At 45.0% G+C, this 17,737-nt stretch overlaps 1 protein-coding gene across 3 annotated transcripts in view; it reads right to left on the bottom strand.

Annotated features, from left to right (window-relative positions):
* Positions 1-17,737, bottom strand: part of LOC147022951 (cadherin-15-like) — a 171,363-nt gene that overhangs the window by 91,897 nt on the left and 61,729 nt on the right. For all 3 annotated transcript variants that reach the window (XM_085887912.1, XM_085887913.1, XM_085887911.1), the window contains 2 exons: positions 13,241-13,497; positions 7,538-7,680 (listed from right to left, as the gene is read on the bottom strand). In XM_085887912.1, coding sequence (XP_085744038.1) covers positions 7,538-7,680; positions 13,241-13,497 — 400 coding nt within the window. The remainder of the gene's footprint in view (positions 1-7,537; positions 7,681-13,240; positions 13,498-17,737) is intronic.

The following is a 17,737-nucleotide window of genomic DNA, read 5'->3' as shown; positions in this document are numbered from 1 at the left end:
CCTCCCCCACCTTATTGTCTCTGTCAACAAAGTGACGGGCTGTATTTGCTAGTGGGGAATAAGTGTGATTTTTTTATGATGTCATAGATGTCTTCGTTATGACGTCATAATTCCACATGTACAATGTTTTAGTATGATCTGATCAGTATGATCAGATCAGATTTAGTACATTTGATCAGTATAAAAATTTTTGAGGATCATCTCGGGATAAAATGGTCCACAGAAAAAAAAATGATGACGTCATTGGTCAGGTAATTCGGCAGGCATATTGTTAGTTTTTTTTTTTTTAAACCTTGAAAAATCTAGTTTTTTGAAGGTTTTTTTATCTTCTAAAAAACAGAGACTAGTTAAGAAAATAACCGGGCAGGCCAAACGGGAATATGAAAAAGACCAAGCTATGAATATTAAACATAATAGCAAGACATTCTTTAAGCATATAAGGGGCAAGGAAAGGGTTAAAATGAGTGTGGGCCCATTGAGAAATAGCACCAGAGAAATGGTGAACGATGAGGGTGAGATGGCAGGATTATTAAATAGTTTTTTTTTGCTTTTACTCAGGAACAGTCAGGGAAACATTCAATAGCTGAGAGTATCGATCTCAGAAGTGAGAAAGGGCTTTTGGAAGAAGAGATCCAAGTAAGAGTAGAGGGAGTGAATATTCTTTTTCTTTCATATGCAGCAGAAAGTTGTGGGGCATTGGCTGAGGTTGTGACTGTGCCGCTGATGCAGTGCCCCCTGTATGTGAAGGCAAGATATTGGAATTTGGCCAGGGTGCCGGTGATAGCTCACCTACTCTTCATGAAAGACAATGTGGGATCTTTAACATCCACCAACTAATGCCGACAGAAAGGACGCCCAGTTTAACGTCCATCCGAGGGACAGCATAAACATTGATGAATAACCCTGCCTGTGAAACACAGGGGTGACAGTTTATAACGAGGCTGAGATTCAAACCTAGGCTCGACAGTTTTGAGGTGAGTGTGCATACCGCTAGGCCATCCTGTCAGCCCATGAGGAAATGAAGAAACTGCTAGAAAAATTCAGAGATGATAAACCTCCAAGGCCAGATAATATGCATCAAAGAGTATAGAGGGAGGCAGCAGAGCGGATAAGCGTGGTTTTCGCAGATATCTTAAATAGATCGTTGGAGTGAGGACAGGTACCAGGGGATTGGAGAGCAGCAAATGTAACACCATTATTTAAGAAAGGATCGAGAGAAATTGGGTAACTATAGACCTGTTAGCTTGACTTCAGTAGTTGAGAAGGTGCTGTAGACGTTAATTTAGGAACTGACAGGGAACGATTTGAATAATTTCAAACTATGTAAAGGTAGTCAGCACAGATTTACTAAAGGGAGATTATGTTTAACAAATTTATTAGAGTTGTTTGAAGCAGTTTCTGATTGGGCGGATGAGGGAAGTGTAGTGGACATAGTGTATCTCGACTTTAAGAAGACATTTGATAAGGTACCACATCGGAGGTTGTTAGTCAAAGTGAGGGCTTGTGGAGTGGTTGGTCAGGTATCTAATTGGATTGCAAACTGGCTTCGTGGTAGGAAGCAGAGTGGCTGTGAGTGGGAGGATGTCTTGCTGGGAGGATGTAAGTAGTGGGGTACCTCAGGGATCAGAACTCGGACGATTATTGTTCATTATGTCCATCAACGATTTGGATAGTGGGGTGAAGAGCAGGCTTTGGGAATTTTCAGCTGACGTGAATCTTGGAAGTTAAGGTAGATAAGTCTATATTTGCTCTTTGCTTTTTCAGGTTTCTTCTGATGACTCCAATGCGATATTTGATAGCAAAGGGTGGGGGTGGGGTAAATGATCTAATTCAGCAAAGTCGAGATACTTTAATAGATTGGGCTAAAAGATTGGCAGATACATTTTATCATAAGGAAATGCAATGTGCTGGGGATGGGTAAGAACAATGAAAATAGAGATTACATGATGCGAGGGACAGTCTTAGGTCATGTCATGATAGGATAAGGATATGGGGGGTGGTAAGAGATACAGGGGGTAAGTAGAGTAAGAAAACAGCACAATGCCAGGCAGCTTGAGGTAAAGCAAACAGGGTTGAGATTTTATTCGAAAGAGGGTGAATTATCAATTAAAATAGGTCGTGTTCACACTGTATAGGGTGAGGCCTCATCTAGAATACTGTGTGCAGTTTTGGTCACTACTTCTGAGGAAAGACTCAACTGCTATAGAGAGGGTTCAGTGCAGGGCTACCAAACAGATTCTGGGGTTATCTAACATAAGCTAGGAGGAGTGGATGAACATGACAGGACTTTATACATTAGAAAGGAGGCAGTCACAAGGAGATTTGATTGAGATGTTAAAGACAATGAAGAGATGAGAGTCAGGACAGTATTAAGACAAGCATCTTTTAGTCAGAGAGTAGTCAGGTCAGGTATGGGAGCATGTGCCAGAACAGCACGTCGCTGCGTCCACTTTCCGCCGGTACTCCAGGGGCCTCCGTCTGGCCATCCCCCAGGCAGATGCCAGGCCCATCCCCATCTCCTTGAGATGATGGTCAACCTGTTGCAACCATGAGGCACGTGGTCGACCCACTGGCCTCCTCCACTCATGAGACTCCCTCGCTGAGAGAATCTGGTGAGCAGGATCAGAGTCAGGAAAACGAGCCACATGTCCATACAGCCGCAACTGACGCTCACGGACTATGCAGGTAACAAATCTCATCCGAGTCTCTCAGCAACCGCTCGTTGGACACAAAATCCGACCAGCGATAGCCAAGGATTCTCCAAAGAGACCTGGTACCAAAGGAATTAAGTCTCCGTCTCAGATCCTTGCTCAGAGTCCAAGTCTCGCACCCATAGAGCAAGACTGGAAGTACCAAGGACCTGAAGACTCGGACTTTCGTCCTCCCGCACAGGTACCGGCAGCGCCACACCCCATGATCCAGTGAATCCATGACTCCCCAGGCCCGACCCAGACGTCTATTGACATCTGACTCGCAGCCAGCAGAGACATGAATATCACTGCCAAGGTAAGTGAATCTCTCCATGACCTCAACATCCTCACCACAAACAGACACAGACAGGACAGCAGCATCCAAGATGTCACCGAAAGCCTGGATCTTAGTTTTGACCCAAGAAACCCGTAATCCCAACGGCTCCGACTCCTCATTCAGCACCTCGAGGGCCCCCAAGAGGATGTCTAAAGTCTCCGCAAAGATGACTGCATCATCTGCAAAGTCAAGGTCCGAGATCTTGACATTCCCAAATGACGCACCGCAACTTGATCTCTCCGACATCCTCCCTAGAATCCAGTCCATACAAGTGCTGAAAAGTGTGGGGGCAAGTACACATCCCTGACAAACTCCAGTAACAACTGGAAATAAGTCAGAGATGGTACCACCACACTTCACAGCACTCTCAGTACCAGAGTAGAGTTCAGACATCAGATCGATCAGTTTTGGTGGCACCCCACGAAGACCAAGAATCCTCCAGAGGACATCCCGATTCACTGAATCGAACGCTTTACAAAGATCAACATAGGCTGCAAGCAGCCCCTGCCGAAACTCTCGTCTGCGTTCGGTGAGGACACGAAGTGCAAGGATACGGTCAATCGTTGACCTCTTTGGTGTAAAGCCTGACTGCTCTGGACGCTGGTGCTCAAGCAAATGGTGGCGAACCCTATCGAGAATTATCCGAGCAAAGACCTTGCCCGGCACTGAGAGCAGCTTCACCCCTCGGTAGTTGTTGCAGTCTTGGCGATCACCCTTCCCTTTCCAGAGAGGGACAACAAGGCCCCTCTTCCAGTCAGTTGGGATGATGCCTGTGTTCCAGGCAGAGCACAAAACTGCATGCAACGACACGAGTGCAGCATTTCCACCAGCCTTGAGAAGTTCGGCATGGATGCCACAGATCCCTGGAGCTTTGCCCCGTTTCAACTGGTTCACCGCAGCCCGTGTTTCCACAAGCGTAGGTGGACCACAGTTGATTCGAGGGTCAGCAACAGGGATTGTAACACCCTTGACGTCCAACTCGACAGTTGGGGGATCAGCCTGGTACAAGCGCTCAAAGTAACCGGCCCAGCGGGCCTTCACTTCAGACTCCTCTGTCAAGAGCCTACCACTCTCTGCTCGAACTGTAGTGCTCTGAGGGATGGGCTTGGATGAACGTAATGTGCGAATTCCCCTGTAAGCGGGACGAGAATCACCTGTCCACAGGTGATGCTCTACCCCCTCACAGATTCCTCGCACATAGGCCTCCTTGTCCACCCTCAGTGCACGTACAGTTTTACGCCTCAGCTCCCTGAACAGCTCAGCTCTGCCATTCAGCCTGGCCCTGCGACTCTGGTCAATGGTATCCAGTGTCCCTTGAGAGACAAAATTCTTCTTTGCCCTGCGGTGAGCTCCAAGGCATCCACCGGCAACATCAAGGACGGTGGTCTTGAAGGCGCTCCACAACTCTTCAGGACCCCCCAAAGCACCCAGACCCCCCAAGTGTCCACTCAGCCTGTTCGCAAACTCCTCAGCTACTCTCTCATCCCTGAGCTTGGCAACATCCAGCCTCAGCTGGGATGGTACCATTCTCCAGGATTTAAGGTGCAGCTTTAGAGTTGCTACAACAAGCCTGTGGTCAGTATTGAGGAACTGAGCACTCCGGTAGACCCTGCAGTTCTGGATCATCCTCCAACGACCGTCAATGAGGACATGGTCAATCTCCTTTGCCACACCGCCAGCGTTGGAATACCAAGTCCAGCGATGAGCTTGTGGGTGCTGAAACCATGAACCAGCCATCCTAAGTCCATGACTTCTTGCAAAGTCAAGGAACTTAGTGCCATTCTGGTTCATAGTTCCTGACCCATGGGGACCAACACACACCTCATAACCGTCCCTATCAGTTCCAGTCGATGCATTGAAATCCCCCAAGACTAGAAGTGTATCTCGTCTGGGGCACTGATCAACCACAGACTCGAGTGTGGCGTAGAATGCATCCTTCACGGTGAGATCACTCACCTCAGTCGGAGCATAAACAGAGACCAGGGAAATGACACCTAAGGAGTGACGAATCCTTAATCTCATAATATGCTCGTTGACCGGTGTTACCTCAATTATCATTGGGGTCAGCTTATTGGACACAGCTACAGCAACTCCTTGGGTATGGTAACCATCAGAGCGACCAGACCAATAGTAGGTTTAACCACCCACCATTATCTCGCCGCAATCCGGTCTCCGAACCTCAGAGAGAGCTGCAATCCCGATGTCCAAACGCTTGAGCTCAGATGATAACAGAGACAGGTGATCATCCTCTCTTAGGGATAGGACATTCCAGGCACCCACCCGAAGGGACCGCCTCAGGTTAACCCAAGGAGACCGCCGTCTGGTAGACGACACCTCAGCACCACTCCGACACACTCTCCCACAATCTGACCCAGGGATGTTACCCCGTGGTTTCCCTCCTACTGGCAAAAAAAAAAATGGCAGAGAGTAGTTAATGCACGGAATGGTCTCCCTCGAAAGGTAGTCGTAGGAGAAAGAGTAGAGAGGCTTAAATTGAAATCAGATAGCTACTTCGATGCATTGGATATAGAAAGGTGCAGGGATGTTGGCAAGACGTAAGTAGCTTGTGTGTGGATGGGTGATGGATACTGGGGTTGGTGTAGTGAAAGGCTGATGGGCTGAATTCTCTCCTTCTGCACCAAAATTCCTTGTATATCCTTGTATGCAATTGGCACCATCCATCCATGAATTGGGACCATACTCTGTGCAGAGCGTTGGTGCTGCTGAAGCAGTCTCCTTGGCTATTGGGCACAATCCTGGACGGGTCTCCACTCCGACACAGGATACCAGCAAGCTTGCACTCATTTTGCTGACCTCAGAAGGATGACAGGCAGAGTCAACCCCACCTGGTATTAATTCAACAGCTGAGGAGGATTTGAACACAGGATCCTTGGATCCCAAGCCCACCACCCTAACCATAAAGCCAACACCAGGCATAATTGGCACCACTTAGAGTAAATTTAGTAATTTTAAGTATTTCAGGGATAAATCTCTTGGCCGTTTTCGTGACTTCGATTGTGGCGATCAAGGGTCATTTAGACCAGTGTAGCTTTCGTGCATCTTTCTACGAGAAAATCAATTGAACCTCCAGAATATTGGCGAACACCCAACCCCTAAGTTAAAATTTTAATCTATATTCGATGGATGAACCCCATTCTTGCCATTAAAGTAATCAAAATTTGCATTGGCTTCCTTTTAATCCCAAAGCAGAAATTTATGATCTACTATTTTTCAAAGATGCTATACATCAACAGCTTCAATGAACATGCGATAGCCGACTTAATGTCTTGTTCAGAATGGCAGAATTCTTCAAAAAGTGTTCAGATGGCAGAATCCCCCCTTCACCCTATCACTGGCACCACACCACAAATTTTAATCACATCTGAGCTCATATTGATGTGTACCTGACGAGACAGTTCATTGGTGAGGATGCTGCTCCTTCCTGAGTTGTGGTACTCTAATAACCTGTGTTATCTACTACTGCCCAAATTCTTTCATCCTACTTCCTACCTGGTACATTCTTATACCAATGCACATTAGTTAGTTACGAACATCAGGCATACCTATTCATCTCATACGTTTCATTCTGTGAGTGGTCAGTGAGAGACACCTAGTGGTTTCTCGCAAGTGCAGTCAGTATAGGGAATTTGTTGGTGATTAAAAAAAATGAAAAAAAATTAAAAAAAACAGGTCAATCAGCAGGTCTGTGGATCAAAAACAAAATAAGTTGTTGATTGTCATAAACCTGGTGAAGAAATTTTCCAGAAATCAATGGTTTGCTTCACCCGACTTGATTCACTGCCGGTTGATAAAACGTGGCTTCATCACTATAATATATAAATATATCATAAATATAAATTCCCTTACAAGGAATTTCAATGCAGGAGGAGGCTATTAAGACCATCAGGCCTGCACAATGGTTGTTTGTGTGTGTTCTGTCCTTTTTAAATCTTGAGTATCAAGCAAGGTCACAGCATGAACCATTTTAAAGACTTTTGTATGTCTTGGCCTGGGATCTAACTGCCAACCTCCAAGACTCAGAGCGAACGCTCTAACCATTATGATGTTAAGCTATGAAGTCAGTAATCCATCCTTGTAAATATGGCTTTCTAAATATTCACATTTTGAAGAAAGACCATATTGACTTTACAGGTAAATTTGATGAATGTGTTTATAAAAATGTGCAGATATAAGGATTTGCTGGAATGTCTGTACTGTATAATTATGATGGATCACTATGTTCACTGCATTTATAAGGGTAGGAAACAAATAAAGTACAGAAACGTTGGAATTGTTTGATATAAGTGATATGAAGTTATTTTTGGTGTAATATTCCTCGCTTTCATATCTCTAATACAGACAAGAAGTTATTAAGACATCAATAATAAAGGAGTCGGAAGCTTGGCATTCACAGTGGCTATAAACTTTAGCCTAATCTATTTATAAATGCTGTGAACCCCCCCCCCCCCACTCCCACCCCCTCTGAAAAAAGGCAAAAACTTTAAAGTACCATCATCTTGCACAGTAATGAGCACAGCATAAGTGGAGTTTTGAAGGCTGGTGGAATGCTTGTCCAGCTGGTGTCGAGACCTTACTCTTCCGCTCACGCTCTCCACATCAAGCCAACCTTCTGGATCGTGAAGCAGAAAGTATCTGCCCAAAAGGAAGATCTACAGTTAGCCTAACAAGCAGATATTTTTTTTTTTTTTTGTATACCTTGGTCGAGGCTCGTATGAGAGCAAACACACAACTCACAGCAAGGAGGCATGAGACAAGAGGGGCGGGAGTGGAAGGGACAAAACAGTGGGGAACAGACACATTAGGTGAACTGTGGAAGGGAGAGGGATGGGGATGGGACAGGGAACATGGCGAAGAGAAGATGGACATTTCAGTGACTTTCAGGAAGGAAAGCAGGAGAAATGAAGGAAGTGGGCTTGGGTGGATTATCGGGGGTAGAAAAGATCGAGGATTTGGATGGGGGAAGATAAGAGGTGGTGGTGAACAGCTGTTTTGAAAGCCTGGAGGGAAGAATGGGAAAGAATAGAGTGAGGAAGTTTATTCCAAAGGCGGGAAAAAAGAGGAATGAAAGTGAAGATGAGCAGTGATTCGTGATTTTGGTAGTTTTACCAGAAGGGGGTTGTTGGCGGACCTTGAGCGCCCTGTGGAAATGTGGTGGGGACAAATCGCAGAGAGAGCAGGGGGGCAAGGCTGGAGAGGAGTCGGTAGAAGACAGAAAGACCACCGACCAACCTGCGGTGATTGAGTGAGAGGCCCAAAGACTCAGCTTCATTGCGGGAGATGCCGATGATCTTAAATGCCCTGGTTTCGACAGCGTTAAGCCGAGAAAGGTGGGAGGCAGGAGCACCAGCCCAGAGGGAGAGCAGTACTCCATCAGGCTACGGACAAAAGCTTTGTAAGTGGTCAGGAGCTCAAGAGGGCCGAGGAAGGACTTAGCACGACGGAGGATTCCCAGTCGGCGACTGGCTTTCCTTTCCCAGGAAAGGTCATGGCAGATAGTGAGACCTAGAAGCTTGAAAGAAAAGACTTCTTCCAGAGGATTGTTGAGAAAGTGGATGGGGGGGTTTTGTAAACGGTCCTTTCGAAGAGACATAGTGAGAGTGTGAGATTTGTCTGGATTGAAAGACATGTTCCACGTGTTGGACCAGTTTGTGATTTTATCCAGATCTGCAGTGAGCGAAGAAGCTGCTGCTTGCCGGTCTGAGGGATGACAGATGGTACGGCAGAGGGTGGAGTCGTCGGCAAAGAGAAATAGAGGATTTTCCAGAGAGTCCGAGAGATCATTGATAAAAACCAGAAAAAGAACAGGGCCCAGAACGCTACCTTGAGGAACTCCAGCCAGCACAGGAAGAGGGGATGAAAGAACTCCATTTAGGGCCACACATTGACTGCGACAGGAGAGGAAGTCTGCGAGCCATGAGTGGAGATGGCCTTGAATACCATGGGAAGAGAGTTTGGTGAGTAGGGCAGGGTGCCAGACTGTGTCAAAAGAACGTGATATGTCCAGGGATACGGCTCGGATTTCCTCTCTGGCATTGAGGACCTCCATCCATTGATGGGAGAGCATAAGCAGCATATCCAGGGTAGAGTGACCTGGTCTGAAACCAAATTGATGATTGGAAATCAAGCCATTGGAGAAGAGGAAGGATTTTATATCTGAAGCGATGATGGATTCCATCACCTTGCTGATGATTGGGAGAAGGCTGATTGGTCTGTAGTTATAGGGATCTGTTTTTGCACCTTTTTTATGCAGGGCAGTGATGTTAGCAGATTTCCAAGCAGATGGCAGATGACCTTGGGCAAATGAGAGGGTGAATAGAACAGAGAGGGTGAGCAAGAGCAGAAGAGCAGGCTTTGAGGACACGTGGGCTGATGCCGTCTGGACCGGTTGCAGAATCTGACTCGAGGTTTGAAAGCAAGCTCTCCACCTTGTTAGGAGAAAAGGATACAGAGTCCAGGGACAGTTGGGTGTGACTGGGTAAAGTGGGTAGAGATAGTGATGGGTTTAGGACACAAGATTTAGCTGCAAACACCGAGTTTAGACATTCAGCTTTATCACGTGTGGAATCAGCCGTGCGGCCATTTGAGGTAAGGGAGGGGATGGAGGGGGAACATACACCAGAAACAGATTTGATTAAACACCACCAGGATTTTGAGGAGGGAGAGAGGTTTGAGAGTTCAGACTTGAGATGAGAAAGATGTTGTTTTCTGGCTCTCCTGAGGGTAGATACACACTTGTTCCGAGCTTTGTGGAAAGAACTGAGATTGCCCTCAGTTGGGTTTGCTTTCCATGAGGCAAAGGCAAGTTGTTTCAGGACAACTGCCTCGCCACAAGCTTCAGTAAACCAAGGGCGGGAGGAAGGGTAAGACAACTGAACACGAGAGGGGATAAATCTGTGCATGAGGGAGAGCAAGTTTCTTTGAAAGAATTCCCAGGATGAGTTGATGTTTGAGAAAGTAGTGATAGGAGACCAGTCTGTAAGTTTGATGGCTGCTCGGAGACCCTGCCAGTCGGCTTGAGTGAAATGCCAGACTCGACGGCGGTGAGGTGGTTCTCTGATAACAGCCAGAGAGATGTCCACTTTGACAAGGACGTGGTCAGAAGAACCAATTGGAGCGAAGGAAGAGCAGCAGATATTGTCAGGGAAATTTGTCAAAACCAGATCCAGAAGAGATGGAGTACCATTGGTTGAGATCCGGGTCGGGAAGTTGACCGATTGAGTCAGTCCCAATGAGTCGCAGAAAGCTTTTGCTGAGGTGCCATGGCAGGTGAGAGAGGTACCCACACCTAGCCAACTGGCGTGATGACAATTGAAGTCACCACATAAGAGGAAGAGAGAGTTTGGATGAGAAGATAGAAGATGGTCCATGTTTTCGGATAGTGAGGTGTAGATGGAGTCATCACTGTTCCGTGGACGGTACAGTACACATATAAACATGAGGTGGGAGTGGAGGGGAAGCCGAAGCCAGAGGTATTCCTGGGGGTGTGGGGGAGTGAGAGCAGTGCATGGAGAGTGAGGAATAGAGTCTTTGATGAAGAGAGCAACACCTCCACCAGGACGAGGCTCAGGTCTGTCATACCGTAAGAGGGAGTAGCCAGGGAGAGATACTTGGGAGTCAGACACGTTTTGGGAGAGGAAAGTTTCTGTTAGGCAGATAATGTCTGGTTTGTCAGTGGCAACCTGTATGGAAATATCTGAAAGGTTTGAGTGAAGGCCCCGGATATTTGAGGTCCACACTTTTAATGAAGAGGAAGGGGAGGAGACTTTGGGTGCAGGAGGTGGAGGGGGAGGGGGAGGATAGGACAAGGGACGAGGGGGGCAGGTAAGGAGGGTTGCTGAAGGAGTGTGGGGTATTGCAGAATAACGAGGGGAGGGGGGCGAATGAGGAGGAGAAAAGGCTCTGTGGTGCTGGGGGAGAGGGGGGACAAGAGACAAGGAAGAAGGCAGTTGAGGATTTGAGGAGGTGAAGTGAAGAGATGGAGGTGAGAGGGCAGTGGAAGGAGGCAGGTTGGTGGATGAGAGAGGGGCAACTTTGAGAAGGAAGAGTGAGGGGGATGAAAGGTGGGAGAAAGGTGAGGGGGGAATTTTTGAGAGAGGTGAGAGGGAGGCTTGGAGGGAGAAGAGTGGGATGGTTGCTTTGAGAGTGAGGGGTGAGGGGGGTGAGTTGGCACTGAAGTTGGAAAAAAAGAATGGTTGATGGAAAGCGAGCATCCATGGCAAACTGTGCTTTTTAAAAGTTTTAGGTCAGAGATGCGATTTAACACAATTCTTGATGGATGCAATGAAGGCGAATTCAGAGAATGGAGAGAAGAAGCGCTGTAATCGTTGGATTTTTTAGGCAAGGAATGAAGGAGAGGTCGAAATGAGAGCAGTCTGTTAAAATAGCAGAAGAGTAGTGCATTGTGAAACAGTAAAGAGTACCACATGTGTGAGAGAGGAAGATGAAGCATTATAAGATCGTTTTTGTTGTTAAAAATAATGTATGAGAGAGTTCAACAGATTAGGTCATGGAAGTGTAAAAAAAAAAAATCGAGGAAGAAGACGAGGAGGAAGTTAAGAGGAAGAAGAAGAAGAAGCAAAATCGGGAGAAGGTGAGCGTGTTGTTGTTGTTGGGTTTTTTTTATTTTTTTTTATTTTTTTATTTTTTTTTTTTTGAGATAAGAAAGAGATTAGTTGGGAGAATGGGGGATGTTTGGAAAGTGGGGAGGATCAAAATTGAAGGTAATGGGGAGGATAGAAATTGAAGGTAATGGGGAGAAAAAACAAAAAAAAAAAAAACGATCGAACACCGAGTGGAACCGGTAGGCCTCAAGTCTAGGCCTAGGCCTCAAGCACAGGTAAGAACGTCGACAAAAATACTCACAAAATAGCACGATTTTTGAAACAAAACCGAACTAGCAACACACAGTAACATGTAGGTGAGAAAATTAAACAGTTAAAACGGGACAAATAACAACCGGAAACTTAGCTTTGAGAACGTCAGCAGGGAGCCCCGAAGGAGACCTCTTGCTGCTCCAAAACTGGAACCGGAAGATATTTTACAGTATCTCAATCACAAATTAATGCATGCAAAATGTATGGTTCATATGCAATTGTTTTCACCCGTCTGTCTGTTTGCCTATCTGCCTGTGAGCAGGATATCTCAAAACGTTGTTGACGGATTCATACGAAACTTGGTGGACAGGTTTAGTGTGTGACAACGAAGAATTGATTCAATTTTGGTCAAGATCTGAATCCGGATCTGAGAATTGTGAAGAAAAGATTGGAAGTGATTCTTCAGATTCTCAGATGTGGCCAAAAATGATACATAGCACGATATTTCAAAAGGTTGTGGACGAGTTATGACAAGACTTGGTGGATAAGTTGGATCGGTGACAAGAACAAGCCAATTCGACTTTGGTTGAGGTGCAGATCCAGATCGAGCCTATCAGTGGGATACAAAGCATAAACGGTTCAGCCTGGTGGGGGTACATACTCCATCGAGTGCCGTTCCAGTTGTCGATATGAAATATGATTTTTGTATGGTACATGTTCTTTCAAAGGTGAGATAATAGAAATACAAGTTTTAAAGCTTGGTGTAATACTCATTATGCAAAAGTATTTATAATCAACCTGTACTGTTGTGGTCCGAGCATTTACCCAAGTTTATTTTTGAGATGTCAAGATTTCCAACATTGATGCACACACACTATGTAGATAGCCCTATGGTACTACACTGGGATATTGCTAATGACTGTGTGCATTTGAGATTGTCGCTGTTTCAAACTGATCAATGACCATGTTAAGCAGATGACTGCTTAATTAAGATGAGTTTTTCTGGGGAGCATTCCATGAACAAAAAAAAATTGACAGAAAGGCACATGACCATATGATCAAACACCTTCATAACACAGGTTTTACTGCATGTGTGCAAACTCCCAGGAGCTTTAGAGGCAATGTAGACATCTAAATCAAGATTGTATGAAGGGCAATTAAGTTTTTCTCACGAAACAAGTTTTGATTCTAAAAACGCATACCAATGGTATCAAATTTGTTTTTCACCTTTTGCCAGTGGGGTTGGCATGGGGTCGGAGGGTGCAATATATGACACATGCTGGAAACTCCATAGAAGAGAATCAACATCTGTGCTGAGTTACCTTTCATGGTCAGAGGAGAAACTTTTTGATTACTCAAATCATTGGAATCTAACTCACTTGAGCTGCTGTGGTGGGTTGGTGCAGTCAGGATCGATGGCTGTCAAGAAAGCAACAGTGTGGCCAATAGGATGATGCTCATTCACAGATATATGCAGAGATTCATTAAGGAAGGCTGGGGGTTCATTGCGGTCTTGGACTCTCACTGTGATAATTGTGGACGAGGCACCAGTCAGGGCTGCACCTGATACTGGTGGCTCATCATTTGTCACCGTGATTTTGAAGATGTGGGTCTGAGCAGATTCAAAATCCAGCGGCTGCAAAATGTAGCAGAGAGACAAGCCGAGGCAGAAGTCAAAGGCAATTTAATCGGGATAAAACAATATACATATCAAGGTAAAAGGAACCTTGCTAAAGAGCCCTTCATATTATCAACAAGCAAGTACTACCCATTGCTTCGCTGATGGGAACACTGAGAGAGGGGGAGATAGAGGGGTGGGGGAAAGTGAGCAGATAGAGGGGGAAAGAGAGAGTAGGAGGTAGGGGAAAGAGAGAGGATGGAGTGGGAGCAAGGAGGGGTGGGAGAGAGAGGAGGGAGGAAGAGTGAGGAGAGATGGAGAGTGAGGAAGGGGGTGGGGGAGGGAGTAAAGGCAGCGAGAGGTGAGAGGAAGGTAAGGCAGACATATGGTGGAGCAACAATTACGATTCATACTGTCTCATCAGAATGATTCTGCAAAGAACAACAGTGAAGATGGAAACAAAATAATGTCTGAAATCCATGTTCTACTGGTCATACTGTAAATATCACCCTGAGACAAACACCGCCCGGACGCGTCCAGAGCCAAGCTGTCCAGAGACAAATACCACTCGGACATAAACAACATCCGGACGCGCGGAAGACAAACTCCCGTCCAGACAAAAACACCACCCGGACATGTCCGGAGCCAAGCTATCTGGAGATAAACAGCACTTGGACACGTCCAAAGACAAACTCCCATCTGGAAATAAACACTGCCTGGGCACGTCTCGAGACAAACTCCCATCCGGACACGTCTGGAGATAAATACCATCCGGATACGTCTGGAGACAAACCCCGGCAGAACATAACCACCGCCCAGACACATATGGAGTTAACCACCATCCAGACATAGCGACCGTCCGAATACGTCCAGAGACAGAGAGACAGAGAGAGAGAAATAGGGGAGGGAGTTAGGGGAGTTATCAGAGAGAGTGATGCTTTGTAAACAACACACACACACACACACACACACACACACACACACACACACACACACACACACACACACACACACACACACACACACACACACACACACACACACACACACACACACACACACACACACACACACACACACACACACACACCTGGCCGATATTGGCATTTTCGGGGGAATGGGCAGGTTGGAGTCGGTGTGATTACCGACTACATTACATACTGTATTCAACCCAAAAACCTTGAGTATCTTTCAATGAAAAACAACGTCACATTTTTATAGACGTTTCAGGGAGATGTTCATGAACATTCATCTTTATAAACAGCTGTGTGTGATGGGTGGAAAAAAATTGGCTCGGTAATTTAGAAAACACGTTAATACAGCAAACGGCTCAGAAATCGGGCGTTATCAAATATATTTTGCATTGAAACTCACAGAGAAACAAATAACCTTTGCAAAGCAAATCCAATAACCAAATGCTTTAGAAACAGGTGCGAGAACAAAGGAAGACCTAATAGAACCTCCTTAAGATATGGGATGAAATTTTGCCACCATGACACCCTAACAGGCATAGTATGCCCACACACCTGCAAAGAGTCCCTACAGATCCAAATCTACCCATATGTACCATGTCCGTGTGTGCTGTATGCGTACCTCTACCTTGTAGTCACCGTCCACTGTACATCCCGATCAAGACACGAACTGTCCTGCTATCAACTGGCAAACTGTGCAGCTCAGTAAGTGGCTTAAGCACTCAAACAAGCACTCCGATGGAACGCATGGCTTGGCAAGCGATTACCAATTGCCATCGATACAACTATGCACCCGGAAACGCCAAAGCAATGTCCGAATTGGAGAAATCAACACTTTTTTTAGGAGTCGTAACTGCTGATACTTTCAAATCTGGAGCTTACATTTTGTAATTCTGCTTAGTTTAAGAGATTCTCTCGGTTGATCAGATGCGCAAATGAAATAAAGCCACGAACGCTGGCATCTCCAAGGGTTTATAAGCACTGAAATATACCCAGCGATTAGTAGCAATGATGAACAGATATTTGATAATATGAGTGAGGAAAGTGAAAAAAAAAAACTTTATTGTTAAGAAATTGTTGCAGCTTGTTTCAAGGTATATTTGAGCAGGCAAAAAAACATGGCAGCTTCAAACCTTAGCGAGGTTACCCAGGAAACTCCTTAAGACCCAAGACAGTGAGGTGGCCGAGGATCACCTGATAAAGATAATGACCGTTTTTACAGCCATTTTTCCCTGCTGTGCAGGGGTTGGGCTTTTTCTTGAGGCAATGTTTTATGGCCGGATGCCCTTCCTGACGCCAACCCTGGTCGCCTCCTACGACACACAGGGATATGGTACACCTATTCTTACCGGGGCATACACCGGGACCAGTACACTGGTACTCATTTCACCGACCTCGGAAGGATGACAGGCTGAGTCAACCCCCTGGTGTTAATTCAGCAGCCAATGGGGTTTGAACTCAGGACCCTGGGATCCCAAGCCACCACCCTAAGCACTAAGCCAACACCAGGCTTAATCACCTGATGAAAGATATAATTAAATTAGGCCGTTAATTATCTTCAAAAGGGATGTTTTAATTTACCCAAACATGCAAGTTTCACTTTTGCACTTCCTTAGAGTTTTCTTAGTATGCATGCAAAGTTTCAGGCTGCTAGGTTTTTAGTTTTGGAGTTATGGAGGAGACACACTGACACTTATGAGTATCGATGTGCCGTACTCTTGAGAGAGCGCCGGTGCAACCGAAGTAGTTCCTGGGCAAAGGTTATGCCAGGTGGTTTGCCATTGCCTTCACAACATTCAGGCAGGGCTGGAATTTGGAATTTGTTAAAGGTATCAGTGATGATTTGGCATACTCATTGTGAAGGACACTGTGGAAGTTTTAACATCCACCAACGAATGACAGCAGACAAGTCAACCGGTTCATTGTTCATCCAAGGGATGGTAGACACATTCATGTATCGTCCTGCCTGAGAAATACCAGGATGACAGTTTACATCTTGGCCGAGATTCAAACCCAGCATAGACCACTATGCTGCCTGCCTGGAGAGGTCTGAAAAGAAGATACTTAAGAGCAAATATAAAATGAAAATAAAAAGTCAAAACAAGGATGCTTGTAAAAAAGAAAAATGAAGGTAATACAAATAAGCTGACACAAAACGGACTTTTAGTGTTTCATTGACATTCAAAACCTCTTTAAAGGTATCTCATATGAGAGCATTAAGAGAAAATGTTAACAATGACAACAAAATATGGCCACCAAAAAAAACGAATGTGAAAAGAGCAGAATTGGAGTTGTTTTGTTTTTAAGAGTTAAGGTTTTTTTAGTTTTAAATATTCTTTGCGATTTTAAGAGAACAAGGAGCTGATACTCTAGGTTTCCCCACCTTTTGGGTTGTATGAGGAATAGATCTGTGTAACATGAAGGTTAAATCTTGAACGGTTTTTGAAATATCACGTACACAAGCCAAGTTACCGAGATGCTTGCCATGGCAACAGAATGCAGCCAATCACAGCTGTGATCTAATCAAGTTGAGATAATGTCATGAGGAATAGATATCTGCAATATGAAAGCTAAATGTAAACGGTTTTTTTTAAATATCGCGCACACAAAAGTCCATGGACGGATGATCGGTCGGTCGGACGGAGCTCATTTTAATCTCTCCAACCTTGTCGGAGTGCTGGTGGACAAAAATGTTTTTGCGTAATTTGCCCAATGTTGACACTCCCTGACTTGTAGTTAAAAAAGGATTACATCATCCAAATATTACATCCATAAAACAATATTTTACAATCTTTCCCCCATTTTCTTTTCTGCAGGACCCTCAACTTATAGTACCATCGGCTCCCAAACTCCCAACGTTCCCAACTCTATTTTTGTTAATGTTCTCAACTCTATTTTTGCCTCTGCTTCCTTTCCTCTTCTCAGTTCAGCTTTTCCCTGCACTCACACCATATATGTGATGTGCAAAAGGTTCCCAACATAGTACATTTTACACCTTCAAACTATTTTCAAAGAGTGTAGGCAACAAATTACATACCCAAATGTGATGGCAGATTCTTGTGAATTACTTTATTGTATATATATATATATATATATATATATATATATATATATATATATATATATATATATATATATATATATATATATATATATATCTGTATGGATTTTGTAGATAGACATTTAGTGGAGTGGGAAATGAAAGAGAATAACATTTTTATATAAAGCCATCGAGCACAACACATAGAGCAATAGGTCATGTTCATTTAAAGCTACACTTGTCTGTG

Source organism: Eptatretus burgeri, chromosome 7, assembly GCF_056783735.1.
Source record: "Eptatretus burgeri isolate ZD-2024b chromosome 7, Ebu_testis_v1, whole genome shotgun sequence".
Taxonomy (NCBI): domain Eukaryota; kingdom Metazoa; phylum Chordata; class Myxini; order Myxiniformes; family Myxinidae; genus Eptatretus; species Eptatretus burgeri.
The sequence above is the reverse complement of the archived record's forward strand: the minus strand, read 5'-3'. Positions and strand labels throughout refer to the sequence as shown.